Source organism: Drosophila elegans, unplaced genomic scaffold (assembly GCF_018152505.1).
Source record: "Drosophila elegans isolate 14027-0461.03 unplaced genomic scaffold, ASM1815250v1 contig_767, whole genome shotgun sequence".
Lineage (NCBI taxonomy): Eukaryota > Metazoa > Arthropoda > Insecta > Diptera > Drosophilidae > Drosophila > Drosophila elegans.
Genome location: NW_024546120.1, coordinates 1,713,554 through 1,729,957, shown reverse-complemented (window position 1 = coordinate 1,729,957; position 16,404 = coordinate 1,713,554). Strand labels below are relative to the sequence as shown.

General features: G+C 40.1%; 1 protein-coding gene across 5 annotated transcripts in view; it reads right to left on the bottom strand.

Moving 5' to 3' along the window:
• LOC108136797 (myosin-I heavy chain) overlaps positions 1-16,404 on the bottom strand; it is a 1,412,760-nt gene that overhangs the window by 773,803 nt on the left and 622,553 nt on the right. For all 5 annotated transcript variants that reach the window (XM_041710095.1, XM_041710096.1, XM_041710097.1 and 2 more), the window contains exon 12: positions 9,385-9,631. In XM_041710095.1, the coding sequence (XP_041566029.1) occupies positions 9,385-9,631 (247 nt within the window). The remainder of the gene's footprint in view (positions 1-9,384; positions 9,632-16,404) is intronic.

Here is a 16,404-nt window from a genome sequence, read left to right as displayed (position 1 = left end):
AAGGCTGAAAAAATTGTACATCTCAGTTGCCAGAGGAAGCAAAAATTTTGTTCTGTGGAGGACTTGACTTTTTTCGCTAGAAATGAAATTTTCAAATGACTCTTCGCTGAAGGAGATGTATCTTGAATTCATGGAGGAATATCATTCAATGGGCCACATGTCCCCTACCAATGACAAAATTCCGAATAATCCGCACTATTTCATTTCGCACCAATGCACAAGTTCTTCAACAAAGTTTAGAGTAGTTTTCGATGCATCGTGCCGTACTTCCACGCAGGTAGCTTTGAATGACATATTGATGGTAAACCCAACTATCCTAAAGGAGCTGTACTCGACTCTGCTTCGGTTTAAAATGCATAAGTTTGCACTTGCGGCCAACGTCAAAAAAAAGTATCGCCAAGTGATGGTGGACGAAACTGACCGAAACTTTCAGCGCATAGTAAGGAGACGAGATCTTTCCAAGTCCCTAATCTTTAAATCTTTAAGTTAAGCACAGTTACATATGAAACTTCGCCAGCACCCCTTTGGTTGTTTCGGTGTTTAATGCGGCTAGGAGAGATGGCGCAAGCAACTCATCCAAAAGCCGCAAAGGTTATTCAGAATGATTATTATGTTGACGACTTGTTGACTGGCGCCGGATGCGTTGAGGATCTGCAGTCTTCGAGACGAAGTTTATCAGGTCTTGCAATGGCAGGTTTTGAATTGCCAAAGTGGTTTTCAAACTGTCCAGAGTTATCCGCATCTCATAGCGCTGTATTGCCACTTATGGCAGACTCAGACGTAACCAAGACCCTTGGCGTGGTTTGGTTACCGGTTAAAGATTACTTTCAATTTCGGTTGGATGACTCTTTCCTGGATCTTCGCGCAACAAAACGAAATATTTTGTCGGTGACTGCTCGACTTTTCGACCCACTTGTCCTCTTGTGTCCTTTGGTCACAAAGGCAAAGATGTTGTTGCAGGAACTGTGGCTTCGAAAATTAGATTGGGACGAGTCGCTACCGATGCAATTGCTCACGTCGTGGGAGACGTTTAAAGCAACACTTCTGCAGCTGCCGAAAATTAAGGTATAGCGATTCGTCAACACAGATCCACAAGTCCCGATTCAAATACTTGGTTTCGATGAGGCTTCCAGGCGAACGTATGGAGTGTGCATCTACCTTCGTACTTAAACTGCTGAAGGTTTGAAAGTATCTTTATTGACCGCCAAATCGAAAGTAGCTCCCCTCAGCAGATCTCAATTATCATGTCAGGCCATTGGTAAATTGTCCCATTTCCTGCGGACAAACTCCGAGATCACTTTACACTGGATCAAAACCAATCCCTCGTTGTTGGCGCTTTTTGTTTCGAACCGGGTTGCAGAAATTCAGGAGTGGTCGAAGAAATCAATTTAAAGATACGTTCCCACGAAAGTCAACCCAGCAGACATTGTGGGCCTTCGTTCTTGCTTGAATCAGAAAAAAATTGGCTTGTAAATAGACATTTCGAACTACCGGCTGACGTAGTGTCGATGGAGCTACAAAAATCGTCACTAGATCTCGTAGTGAGCCCAGAGCCAAATTATATACTTTAGAAAAAAAGTCCTTTTCATCACCTGAAGCTTCTGAGAGTGCTCGTGTAGATTTTTCGTTTTATTCAAAGGCACAGAAAGGTGTCGAAGTCCTTTGAAAAAATATTTCACAAAGAGAACTGGATTTCGCTTTTGAGAAAATTGTTGAAGTTATCCAATTTCACAAATTCGGAACAATAAACCGATAGCAACCAAAGTTCAAATACTAACCCCTTTTATTCAGGAAAATAAATTATATTGGTGTTCCTCGACATTGATACGAGTTGGGGGTCGGTTATTGAATGCTCCTATACGAAGCCAAATTCCCGTTGTTGCTGTCTAAAAGCTCACAGTTCGTCAGATTTTATGTGTCATACCTGCACGTTACGAACTGTCACACTGGCCCACGAGCTCTCGTAAGTCATCTGCACGAGAAAATACAACTAGTTAATACTCAAGAAGTCTGCCGACGAACAGTTCGGTCGTGCATGCGCTGCTTTCGCTGCAAGCCGCTGCTAGCAGATAGACTTCGAACTCTCCATCCGTTAAAAATTTGTGGCGTTGATTTTTGTGGTCCCATCAGCACAACGTATCGTCCAAAGCGGTCCACTTAGAATTAGTGTCTGACTTAACCACTGATGCGTTCTTGTTGGCATTTCAAAGGTTCGTGAGTCGTCGCGGGATTCCGGAGAAGGTGTGGTGTGACAACGCCACCAACTTCGTCGGCGCAAATCGGCACATGAGGGAGTTCCGAGCCAGTCTGGGGGAGCAGGGGCGCGGTATCGAAACATTCGCACCAAAAAAAGGATGCGAGTTTGCGTTCATGCCGCCCAGAGCACCGCACTTAGGAGGACTATCGTAGGCAGGAGTGAAGTCGGCAAAGCACCTGTTCCTTCGGACGGTAGGCCAAGACCTCTTGACTACGGAGGAGCTCAGAAATCTCCTCACCAGCGTGGAGGCCGTGCTCAACTCCAGGCCCCTCGGAGCTCTAAGCAGCGACCCAAACGACAGCGAAGCCCTGACCCCCAGTCATCTGCTCATCGACGGCCCTCTTCTGGCCCCACTATCAGCGGCGGTCCCGGACTAGATGAGCCTGACTTGCTTGCGACGGTAGCGGTGCACGCCGGCGCCGATAGCAAGGTTCGCCTGGCGGACGTCAGGACGTCAGGGCGCCGATAGCAAGGTTCGCCTGGCGGACGTCAGGACGTCAGGGCGCCGATAGCAAAGTTCGCCTGGCGGACGTCAGGACGCAGAAGGGGGAGTATCGGCGAGCAGTCCACCGACTGGCCCTGTTGAACGTTCTGGGCTGAAGGACGTCGTCCCTTTAGAGGGGGCGGTGTTTACGCACTTTCCGCTTTTATTTAAATATAAGTTACTAGATGTAGGGCGAGAGCGGGAGCCAATAAACCTTTCGTCCATTCGCTCTTTCGAATACCCCGTCTCTCGCCACCTTAGCAACAGGTTCTAAGAGAAATGATAGGAACATTAAATTTAGTGATCATTTGAACTCCATCGAAACCACTCCATTTCGTCGTCGCATTTTCGCTAACTTTTACACAAGTAATTATCGCAAATAAATCAGCCGAATCCTACTGCAGTCACAAAAGTTTCGCGTTCGTTAATACAAAGTAGTATTTAATTTTCAAAGCTCATCCCCGCAACATCCAAAACGACTCATATTTGTATATGCCCAAGATTTAAATTGTTTTGTTTAAATGAACCTTTTTTTATTAATGATTTACGCCTCTGGAACAGCCTACCACAAAACTTAAAACTATTAGGTGCGCAATTCAGTAACATTAAGGAATATTTAATATAAAACAAAATAAATTTAAAATCATAAGTATCTAAAACAAAATTAATAAATCAAACAAATAAACAGAATTAAAATTATTTTTATCAGAATGTTTAACGCAAGATATTAATATTAACAATAAATAATAAATATATATAATATAAAAACAATTTTGTTAATATTTTTTTTTTAAATTCAGAGACTTGTTTGCGTAGAAACGGACGGAAGAACTAGATCGACCTAGTTATGCTGATCAAGAATTTACATACTTTATAGGGTGTGTATCCCTCACTGCATTGCAAACTTCTGACTAAAACTGTAATACCGCCTGCAAGGGTATAAATTCAACCAAAAACAACTAACCAACAAATATTAATTTATTTTTGTTTTACAATTACATTACAAGAAGTTACGATGCGAACAAAGATCATGTGCATATTTTTTTTATTCTTTTTAGTTCTTCGACATATAGTAATGGTTAAATATTTCACAATTACGGTTTAAATTTCATAAAAATCGGACAACTATATCTTAAAGCTTCCATGGGAACAATACAAATATTCAAAAAAACATTTTTGAAAAAATGTAACTTTTCTATTTTGTAATTAAAAAAGAAAATCTTGTTGACCTATTAATAATTTGACAGTTCAGAATTTCGATTTAATTTTATTAAAATCGGAAAACGATATCATATAACTGCTATATCGAATAATTGAGCTGAAAATCATCTTAACTTCAATGTTTTTAGACATACACACAGAGTACAGATGTTTCGATGTTTAAAAAAATATTTAATTTTTCCAATTGGTATAAGGGTATATAAACTTTGGCTTGCCGAAGCTAGCTTCCTTTCATGTTTTTATTTAAATACAACAGCAGCATGAGCACGAGTCGTCTTCCTATAAATTGTATATACCTTTACAGAGCGTATTATAATTTTAGTCAGAAGTTTGCAACGTAGTAAATGAGACATTTTCGACCCAATAATGTATATATATTCTAATCAGCATCATCTTTGTCTGTCCGTCCGCCTTTCAATTTCAACGCCAACTAGTCTCTCAGTTTTAAAGCTATCTGCATGAAACTTTCCCAAAAGTTGTCATTCAATTGCAGGCAGTTTATAAGTCGGAAGGGGCTGAATTGGCCGACCATATAAAATAGCTTCCATGGGAATAATAGGAAAAAAATGAAACAAATTATAGTTTGGCTGTTTTTTAAAGTTTTTAGTTCTTCGATAAATAGTACTGGTTTATTATTTTAGAATAAGGTTTAAATTTAATTTAAAATCAAATTACTAAAGCGCTCATGGAAACAGCCGGTATCAAAAAAAAGTATGAAAAATAAAATTTATATTTCTCTTTTTGTTTAATTTTTTTAGACATAATTACAGTTTAATAATTCAGATTTGATTAAAATCAGATTACTAAAGCTTAGAGAGCCAATGGAAACAGCCGGTATTAAAAAAAAAGTATGAAAAATAAAATTGATTTTTCTCTTTTTGTTTAATTCTTTCGGAGATAATTACAGTTTAAAAATTCAGAATTAAACTTTTAATTTTATTAAAATCGAAACGATCGATAAATTTAGCTAAAAATCATCGTAGCATTAATGTTTTTAAACATATACGCATGTAATTCAAAATGTACGGGTTTTAATAATATTTTTGCACTAGCTGCAAGGGTGTATCAATTTCCGCTAGATTTTTATATTTAAACTATACTTTAATTATCTGTTTATGATTAATTAGTGTTTTATGGATACTTTTTCGCAGAAATATTTGTATATGTACTATATATAAGAACATAAAAAAATACCTTTTTGGAAATTGGGTTCCGGAACACTCTTCTTTTATATTTGGGTCCAACGTAAATTTTTTTTAAATTGAACGGAATACATTTACTTGTGCATTATTATTGCGCTATGCGAAAACTCACTAATAAGTTCTTAATCATACAAACACTGCGGCTACAATATTGTCGACGTGGGCGAACGGTGTATTGCTGGACCCGCCAACTGAAGTTGCATGTATCGACAGCTTGTTGGTAATTATAATCATACAAAGGGTATTATCATTTCAATCAGAAGTTTGCAACGAAGTGAAGGAGACATTTCCGATACTATAAAGTATATATTCTTAATCAGCATCACTACGAAGTCGATCTAGCCATGTCCGTTGGTCTGTCCGTCCGCCCGTCCGTTTTTACATAAAAAAAATATAGCTTTGCTTTTTTTATTCCCTTGCAGAGGATATCATAATTTCAGTCAAAAGTTTTTAACGTCCGTTTTTACATAAAAAAAATATAGCTTTGCTTTTTTTATTCCCTTGCAGAGGATATCATAATTTCAGTCAAAAGTTTTTAACGCAGTGAAGGAGTCATCATCATAAATATTCTTGAGCAGCATCAATAGGACCGTCCGTCTGTCCGTCCGTCCGTTTCTACGCAAACTAATTGTGTTCTTATTGCAGGTTGCGCATAAGTCGGAACGAGCCGGATCGGACGACTGTAGCATATGAACAATCGAAAATAATTAAACAAAATTATAACCTTGCTGTTCCTTACGGTTAAAATTTCAATAAAATAGGACAACTATATCATATAGCTTCCATGGGAACAATCGCAATATTAAAATTAATAAATAAAAAAAAATTAAATTTTTTTTTTTTGATTTTTTATTCAAAATTTAAATTTAATTCAAATCGGCATAGGAAATCATATAGCTGCCATAGGAACCATCGCAGAAAATCCTCATAGCTTCAATGTATATAAACTTAAACTCATATAAATTAAAATTTTAATGCTCTTAAAAATATTTAAATTGGGCAAAAGCTGCAGGAATATATAAGTATCAGCTAGCCGAAATTTGCTGCCTTTCTTTTTTCAATTTTTTTTTAGTAATGGTCAAATATTCTAGAATAACGTTTCAAATTTTATTGAAAATCAGACCATTTGGGTGCAAAAGTCTGCGTTCCCAGAGAGTTACCACCTGTCTGCACATGCGATGATGTTAAGACACCTACGGACCCAAAATTTTCAATTTTCGGGTGCTGGATTTGGTTACCAGCGATCGTGGAGTGGTAACTGCAATTTCTGGCGGCTTTGGATTCGGGCATTTGAGGGTCAAAATAACTTTCAGAAATTCTCCAGAATCTGGCTTTTCTGTGACTTGTGAAGCTCTACGATATTAGTTTGGTTTGATATTGGTTTGTCGACCTGTTGAATATCATGGTTCCTAAATTCGTAATGAAAAATTAGTTTTGACTAAAGCCACAAGAATGAACGGTATAAAATGTTATGGTAATGAACGGTACAAATGCTATGAATAAGTAACTTTCCCCTTATTATTAGCTCCACAATTCTTTGGCGACAAAAAACACAATAAGCAATATTCTGCACCTATCACAAGGTTACTGTTGTTCTTTGAAGGACCGTGTTCCTTTAAATTGGAATTTTATTACACTTGGTTTATTAAGTTTTTTCATTGTAGCTCCACTCTTGATCCCAAAGAACGGCCGTTTTTATAAGGTTAAGTTTCCCCAGTTTTTAGGCACTTTTGGTAGCAGATATCGCGAACTCCATTCCTATTTAAGTTTTTTTTTTTACATGGGCCTTTTATGTTATTAAATAATTCCAACTTCTTTATTAATGCTTCTGAAGAGAATTGTTGTTGCTGCTCCAGGGACTTTAAAGTATTTTATTTATTTATTTATATATATAAATATCTTAAAACTAAACAAAACAAGTTAAAAAATATTCAACTAAAGAATATCGCACAAATTGCTTGTTGGAATTGAAGTCGAACTGTATGCCCTACAAATAGGCTCATAAAGGGCGTAATTAGTCCTACAATGCTTAATAAAAAATGGTTCGTGAGAACGTAAAGACATGCATGGCACACAAAAGTCTATTTTGGAAAGCAACACAGGGCAATCAAGGCTGCCAGCAAGAAGGTCATCCAGGATAAGTAACGCTTGTATTTTCCTACGGTCTTCAAGGCTGGAGAGATGGACAAGACGACATCTGCTAGAGTAAGATGACAAAGGGTCAGCAAAATTAAGTGAAGAAAGAACAAATCTGAGAAATTTCATTTGAATGCGTTCAATTCTATTAACGTGCGAAGAAGCCGTAGGGTTCCAAATGAGGCATTATGTAATTTGTAGCGCACAAATGCTGAATAGAGTGTAAGTTTAGTATAAGGGTCAAAATGCATACTATTTCGCCTAACAAACCCAAGCATAGCATAGACTTTGGGTATAATATAGATAAGGTGCTCAGATGCTCAGTACAATGAATAGGAACTTAAAATATCAAAAGTGCGTTTACTATACATGAAGAAATAGCATTTATTTAAGTTAAGTGGGAACAAATTATTGATACACCACCCACTAACGAGCTTAAGTCAGCTTGAAGAAGGCTAGACAAGATGCTGACAAACTACCATCGTTTATATACCATATTTAAAGTTTCTATTGCAATATTTACTTTAAGCCAGTGGTGGCCTATATACAAAGTATAAGCTAATGTGAAGTCGGCTGAACAGCAGCAAAGCGGTGGCCGGTACGAACAGTATTAGACCGCAGACGCAACACACACACTAACAATAAGAATTGTATTTTTTTCCTCATTCGCTGAACATATTAGTCTATGAAGTTAAGGAACCAAATAAAATTCGTAAGAATATACAACACTTAAATTGAACGTGGATCTTTACGGAAGCGGAATTTTAAGATTTGGAAAATTTTCTCACAGAAATAATAAGACGAAGTTACGGATAATTTCAAATCAAATATAATATATAGCAAGGCGTTTGATATTAAAATGAACATTTAAATAACAATTGCTCTGCCGGAAGGTATTTAAATTTTTTTGACAAATTCCGTTAGTAGTGGACTGTGTAAGAATATGTATAAAATTTAAAACGCATGCAGCGGGATCACAGTAAACAAAAATGTTTGCGAAAAAATTGAGTTCGGAAAATTTGACTGTGGCTGGGGTAAAATTTTGTATCACACATGAAAGATTGACTTTTCTGAAGCCACCGAAGCTGCTGGTGGAAAAAACTACTCCGCGAATGGAATCGAAAATCCGTATCGAAAGACCAACTGATGAGGTGAGGAGTGGCTTCATTTGGCTGGAAAGAATGATGAAACCGATTCCCACGTAGGAATACGAATACGCTCTCCAAAGCGGAGCGGAGTCTTAGGGTGAGAGGGAGAGCGGAGGGACAGCGGATAGAGTCCTTTGCAAGAACTGTCGCTCTACACTGGCAGAAAATACAAACGCCTACTTGGCGTGAACAGTTAGCTTATGCTTCTCTATGCCTTTTCACGGTTTTAGATGTTGGGGGGCTAAATGATTATTCTAAAAATGTCATAAAGCACTTGGGCGCATTGACATTTTGAAGTTGGACGTTATTACACTGGGCGTTGAGTCACGCATCCACTTTATTTACATGGGCAGCTGTTAACGGTTTTACCATTGCATCCGATACCGACGACCGTTTTTGTATTCCCGCAGTTCTTTAAATTTTCCTTAAAAGTTTCCTTTTACTTTTTAAAGGTGTGTTAAATGGTCCAGACATCATAAATTTTATGAAAATAATTATTTACAGAGTTGATGGCAAATAAAACTGGTTTACAAATTTAAATCGATGAAATCCTCCAGGGATGATAGCTTGACTTTCCATACATGTTATAAGGATAGGGTTTAATAGATTGGTTAAATTCTTAAAAAAACAAACGCCTTTTAACCGAAACAAATTTTTATATTTTATTTTGAAGGAGGAAGGTTCACAAATCTAACAAGTTATTAACCTCAACATTCTGCCGGTAAATCTTTTTTATACGAAGTTGTAACTGTTGCTCACATAACATTTTTATTCGTTTCCCCTTCGTAGCATTTGTGCTTTGGAACTACAAGCATAAGGATATTTAAGGTGTAGTTTAAGGAGTCAATATATAATCAAGTAGCGGCTTAGTTTTTCGTTTTTACGTTATATATAATAAATGTTTCGGAACTTTTTTTATAGAAAAGCAATACTTACTTCGTCGTCAAGATCTTTTACCAAATTATTCATTTCGTCATTAATTTCTTCAATGAGTGGATTACCAAGTGCTCTTTCTGTTGATTCACCTAAAAATGCGAATATATTGTCCAAGTCAACACTGTCCTGTAAGATTGAAGCTTCACAAGCATTATTTATCAAATCGTTTGCGTCGGTAAATGGGTTTGGTATATCTCCTATATTTTCTGAAATTTGGGATAGTACACCTATTTCTACTTGAACCAATCTGAAATTAAAAATACAACAGGAAGAATATTTGAAATTATTTTTAATTTGAAGTTCAATTTTGTTGAGAAATGAGTTTTACATGCGAAAATTTTGAATGTTGATCCCAAAATGAATAATGTTATTGTTTAATAAGGACAAATTTTCGCTATTTAAATGTAGCTAATAAATAAATCGATATCACCAAATGCTTTAATAATATGAAAGTTTTTAACAAAATGTTTAAATGGTTTTCATCTTATATGTAACTTTCTGAAAAAAGTTCACTCAGGGTTGAAAATTGCCATTACGAAATCGATTATGAATGCATTTTTACATCCACTAATCAGGAAAGAATAGATAACAACCTGGTTTACCTTGCCAGGCGGCATTGTCGCCTTGTAATGCAAGGCGTATACAATCTGCATTACTCGTAATGGGAAAAGTATGCGAGAGCCAAATCGCCTTTGGGGTCAGATAACAAGTCATTATACAATTCATAAACGTATACTGAGTAGTAATGCAGTAGGCATACAAAAAAAATAAATGTGTTCTTTATCCAAGTAAGAATCGAACCTGGGTATAAATTTTACTGGAGTTACTTTCTAACCACTATGGTCAAAAATTTCAACAAATAAATTCCATAGCATACATTTTTTATACCCTTGCAGAAGGTATTATAATTTCAGTCAGAAGTTTGCAACGCAGTGAAGGAGACATCTCCGACCCTATAAAGTATATATATTCTTGATCAGCATCACTAGTAGAGTCGATCTAGCCATGTCCGTCTGTCCGTCCGTCTGTCCGTCCGTCTGTCCGTCCGTCTGTCCGTCCGTCTGTCCGTCCGTCTGTCCGTCTGTCAGTCCGTCCGTCTGTCCGTCCTTTTATATGCAAACTAGTCTCTCAGTTTTAAAGCTATCTGCATGAAACTTTCCCAAAAGTTGTCTTTCTGTTGCAGGTAGTATATAAGTCGGAACGAGCCGGATCGGACGACTATAGCATAGAGCTCCCATAGGAACAATCGGAAAAATAAATGAAAAAAAATTATAACTTTGCTGTTTTTTAATTTTTTGTTTAGTTCTTCGACGTTTAGTAATGGTTAAATATTTCCGATTTACGGTTTAAATTTCATCAAAATCGGACGACTATAGCATATAGCTCCCATAGGAACAATCGGAAAAATAAATGAAAAAAATTATAACTTTGCTGTTTTTTAATTTTTTGTTTAGTCCTTCGACACTTAGTAATGGTTAAATATTTTCGATTTACGGTTTAAATTATATCAAAATCGGAAAACTAAAGCATATAGCTCCCATAGGAACAATCGGAAAAATAAATGAAAAAAATTATAACTTTTCTGTTTTTTAATTTTTTGTTCAGTTCTTCGACATATAGCAATGGTTAAATATTTCAGAATTATGGTTTAGATTTTATCAAAATCGGACGTCTATATCATATAGCTCCCATAGAAATAATAAAAATATATAAAACAACTATCAAATAATTGAGCTGCTAATCATCATAGCTTCAATGTTTTTAAACATATACGCAGTAAATCATAATTTTAATGTTTTCAAAAATGTTAAATTCTTGCAATAGCTGCAAGGGTATATGAACTTCGGCTTGCCGAAGTTTGCTTTCTTTCTTGTTTTGTTTTATTGTTGCCTTAATAGTATAAACGAAATCCGCTTGATGTTTTGTGCGCTTTAAAAGTCAGCTGTAAGAGTGTTATTTTGATTAAGCCCAAAAGTGCGGAAAATTAAACAACTTGCGGTTGCAGTACAAGGTTAAGATGCCGTAAAAATTTACTTAACTTTTTTCGGGATAATAAAATGGCAAGAAACATACGGTTTTGATTGTCGACTGTGTTCTTTATTTATAAATACAATAATATTTTGATCTTGCTGAAAATAAAAATGGCGGCTGCAAAATAGCGGCTTCAAAATGGCGGCTGCAAAATAGCGGCTGCAAAATGGCGGCTCGCGTTGACCTCGAACGGTAAGGCCGTGGAGGCAAGAAGACACCAAGATTTAACGGTAAACATTAATAAATACGTTTTGGATAGACTCAGCTTATAAACTACGCGAAATTTTGCCATACTGCTCCTATAGGAGCTATAAACGGATTTTCTGCAGCGGAAAAGGCCAGAATGTTGCAAAAAACCTTTTGTGGCTCTATATCACAAAATCGTACATTCATTTGCACAAAGACCTTAAATAAGGCCTTGAAAGCGTGAGTAACATGCCGCGTTCTGGACGACCATTGACCTCAACTACCGATGAAAACATCGCTTCCGTGAAGAATTTATTTTTGGAAAACCGCTCAATTAGTATTGTAAGGATGCTCTCTGGCCGGGGTACAGATCTCAGTCAGATCCAGGAGTCCTTTACAAGAAATTTGTAAAGGGAAAGGATGGATCTATTTCCTCAAGAAAGAGGATTTCTCAAAAGTGGCAGCCGAGCTTGAATTATCCTGGAGGGCAGGTCGAAGGACATGCGGAATATGTCACAAAAACACAAAACATCCCAGGAATGGCGGATATTAAGTCGGCAGAACCAGCACAAATCACGTGCAGGAGGTGTGAAGACAGTTGCGGAAGCCAAGCACCTATAAACGGTCAGTGGACACCACCCAGTGCGATTCAGCAGATGCAGCACACAAACACCATAGGGAGGCCCTCAACCAGGGTGCTGTCTCTCCAAACTAACTGGCAAATTCATCAAAGAGGAGCAAAAGCAGCTTTAAAAGCGAGAAGTTGTCGGATAAACTGGCTTGCGAACGAAGAATTTCAAGACGAGACGGCAAGTAAAGTTAGCAGATGGCAGATGCAGCGAGATAAACACACAGCTCCAGGTAGAGTTCGATTTTGGGAACAAACGTTTGCCCGTGAGCCTGCTGATCCGTGAAGACTCGCTGATGCTGGGATGGAATTTCCTCACAGGAGTCGGCGCGGAACTAAAATGTGCCGGACATAAGGTAATAATCTCCGAAAGAAAAAGCCACAATCTATTAAAAAATGTCAGTGGCGGTGGTCCAACACAAGGACGTCATTGACAAATTTTTAGATACCGAGCTCTCGCAATTTTGAACAATGCCAAGCACCAAGTCACCATCAAGCAAATGTACTACCCGAAAAATCCAAAGGTTCAAGGGGAAATCAATGCGAAAGTCGACGAGTTGATATAGAAGGGATGCATAAAACACTCGAGAAGACCGTACAGTTCCCTGATTGTCATGGTGAAAAAGAAGACAGGTCAGAGGAGGCTTTGTGTCGACTTTAGATAGATCAGTGCCAAATCTATTAAAGGTGCTTTTCCGATGCCATGGATAAATTACATCTTGGCAGTCTAGTCTTTAAAGATTGCTACTGGCAGGTTCCCCTAAAAAAGAAAGTAGCATACAACTTACGGTATTCACGGAGCCCGGAAAAGGTCTATTTCAATTGAAAGTGATGCCGTTCGGCTTACATTCCGCGTTGGCAACCTTTCAGATCAGGTTATTGGGCCAGAAACGTCTCTCCACGCATTCGCATACCAGGATGATGTTATCGTGATCGGACGTACACTGGAGGAACACGGGCAAATCCTGAAAGAAGTTTTCCGACGCCTAAAGCTGGAAAACCTAAGGATAAATCCAGAGAAATTTCAATTTTTCAGAAGCGAACTGCTTCACCTGGGACACCGCGATAAAAATCAAGGGATCGGCACTGATCCCGAAGAGGTAGCAGCCATAGCCGAGTTGGAACCACTTGCAACCATCCGGGAACTGCGCCAATACTTAGGCGTAGCACCTTGGTACAGGCGGTTCGTGCCCGATTTTGGACATGGACTATAGATCACCAGCAGGCATTCGAGGAGGTAAAGGCAAGGCTAGTGGCCGATCCTGTGCTGGCATGTGCCACATTTCGACAAATCATCCGTGCTGCAGACAGACGCAAGCGATTATGGTCTAGCAGCAGTCTTGACGCAGGAAACAGAAAACGGCGAGAAGGTCATTTCGTATTCAAGCCGGACCCTGAATGGCGCGGAAAAGATCTATTCAACCAGCGAAAAGGAATGCCTGGCAATCGTGTGGGCGCTCCGGAAGCTTAAACCATATTTGGAAGGACCATATGGCGCTTAAATAGTTGAACAGCATCGAAAGTCCCTCAGGAAGGATAGCGAGGTGGGCCCTGAACCTGCAGCAGTATGATTTTAAAATATCGTACAGGAAGGGGCAGCTTATCGTTGTCGCTGATGCACTGTCGAGAAAGCCTCTGTCAAAAGCCTTTAGACTATCCAAGCAAACTCCGGAGATCACACACGGAGCATGCAGCTGGGTCAAAGATATGTGTGAGAAAATCAACGGACTACCTTATGGAGGGAGACGCTTTATTAAGGCATATCCCGCACAGAGCAGGAAGACGTGGCAGCATGGAAGCTCTGTGTCCCAAGTGGACTGAGGGGACGTTTAAAGCAGAATCACGACTCACCGCCGCTGGACATGTGGGAAGTCGGAAAACGATTGCAAAGCTGCTGGCTCGATATTACTGGCCAGGAATGCATATGGACGCCCGAGCACACGTACGTAAAAGCGAGACATGCTTAAATACAAACATAACCAGATGCAGGCGGTTAGGAAAATGCTGACGCAGATTCCTATCGGACCATTGCCAAGATCGAAGCATGGTAACCAGATGCTGCTAGTGCTGAAAGAAAGATTTTCAAAGTGGACAGAATTGGTGCCACTACAAACAGCAACGGCAGAAACACTTCAAAAGGAATTAAGAGAAAAAAATCATCGCTTGGTTAGGAGCCCCAAAGGTGATAATAACGGACAATGGAGTGCAGTTTGCCAGTCGAGCATTCAAGAATTTCCTCAGCGAAATGGGCATTAAGCAACAATTCACAGCGCCATATACATCGCAGGAAATTCAGACTGAAAGAGCTAACCAAAACGTTAAAACCATGATAGCTCAGTCTGCACGACAGAACCAGAGGAATTGGGACGAGAATTGGCCGGAGTGCTAGCGGTGAACTCAAGTACGTCGGAATCAACAGGGTGTTTCCGCACGCAGGCTCGAGAGCCCAGCGCCCTGTACGATAGGGATACCATCGGCACGGGAAAGAAGACGGAAACGCCTGAAGACAAGGCGAACAGAATGAAGGCGATCTTCGCAATTGTGCACCGGAACATGGAGAAAGCTGCTCAGGACCAAGCCAGGCATTATAATTTACCAAGGACGCAATGGAATACTGGGATCGGTGACACGGTCTGGGCGAGAGAGCACGATTTGTCGCAGGCATCTGAGGGTTTCGCGGCAAAGCTAGCGCTGAGATATGACGGACCTTATACGGTGATAGACTTCGTTTCACCAGTCATTTGTAAAGTCCGCCACAAGAAAACACAAAAGGAACTAACCGTTCGCGTCAGTGAGCTGAAACAACAAACACAACAACACGGTACAGACAAGCGGTGCGGACTATAGCGTCGGGCTGTAACGACCTGTTTTTTTATGTATTCTCGCTCGCTACGTTAGCGGGCGGCTAGCTCAGAGAGGTTATGGGTTCGTTCCACCAAATTTATATTGGGTGATTGCCTTTGACCAAAGAATAACGCAAGGATCGTAGCGGTTTTTATTCGTCTCCTTATACAAGCCTCGCGGCTCTTCCGCTTCTGCTGCTCCTCGTCGTCGTCCTCTGCGGCGTCGCTCCTCGTCGCTGTCCTTCGCGGTGTCGCTCCTCGTCGTCGACTGCTTCCCGGTATCTGACTCGTGACCGCTCCTTCGAGACTCTGGATGTTATGCGAACCTCACTGTCGGGACCGGCAAGGTGTTTCGCCTAGCAGGTAGAACTAGGTTCTGCCTTTTCGCCTAGCCACCTTTATAGCAGGCTCCCTAAGTTGGTCCGGATTGTGTCGGCAAGGTGTATCGCCTAGCAGGTAGAACTAGGTTCGACCTCTTCGCCCAGCCACCTTTATCGCAAACTCCACGCAAGGACTCCCTGATTTAACCACGACCTAGAACCCGTTCGATCTCAGCGTTGAAGCCTCAGCCTTGTAGACTCTCAGTCGTTCGGCGTCTCGACTTTGCGATCTTGATCCTGGTACTCGGCACTTGATTACTCGGCACTTGATTACTCGGCACTTGATTACTCGGCACTCGCTCTGATTCTCGCACTATTACTTAATGGTGTGCTGCGCTTGCACCGCCTTTTTATAGCCTGTGATGGTTCCGTTATTTCCCTTTTCCAGCTCGCGTGATCGGGTCCAAGGTCCACTGCCGCACCGTTAGTTCACGGTGCGTCCTCTTTGTGCGGGTCCGAGGTCCGTCAGTTTACCGCTCGACCCTGTTGCCCTTGTCTCCGCTTTGCCCGGGTCCAAGGTCCGTTGTTTACCGTTTGACCTTGTTGCCCTTGACTCCTCCGGCATGCTCGCCTCCTTCGCTGTTGCTATAGCCCTCCTGCATCGGAATTTGTGGGGAGTTTTAAGACTCCTCACATTTCCCCCTTTCTTAGGAAATGTATTAAAGTGGTGATCTCCCCGCCCCTGTTGTTCGTTCATTCAAATTCCCCGCCCCAACTCGTGCTCCTCGTGACCCCATACAGTTCCCCAAAAGACTTCAACTTTCCCTGAGCTTTCCTCGTAAGACTCCCCCCAGACAGCGCTCTGAAAGACCTTTAACTTTCCCATGGCTGTGCTGCGTTAGCCTGTTCCCCAGACATTTCCCCGAAAGACTTCAACTTTCCCAAACTGCATCTCGTTCCTTAGACAGTTCCCCGCATAGAATTTGAATTTCCCGCCCAGACATTTCCCCGT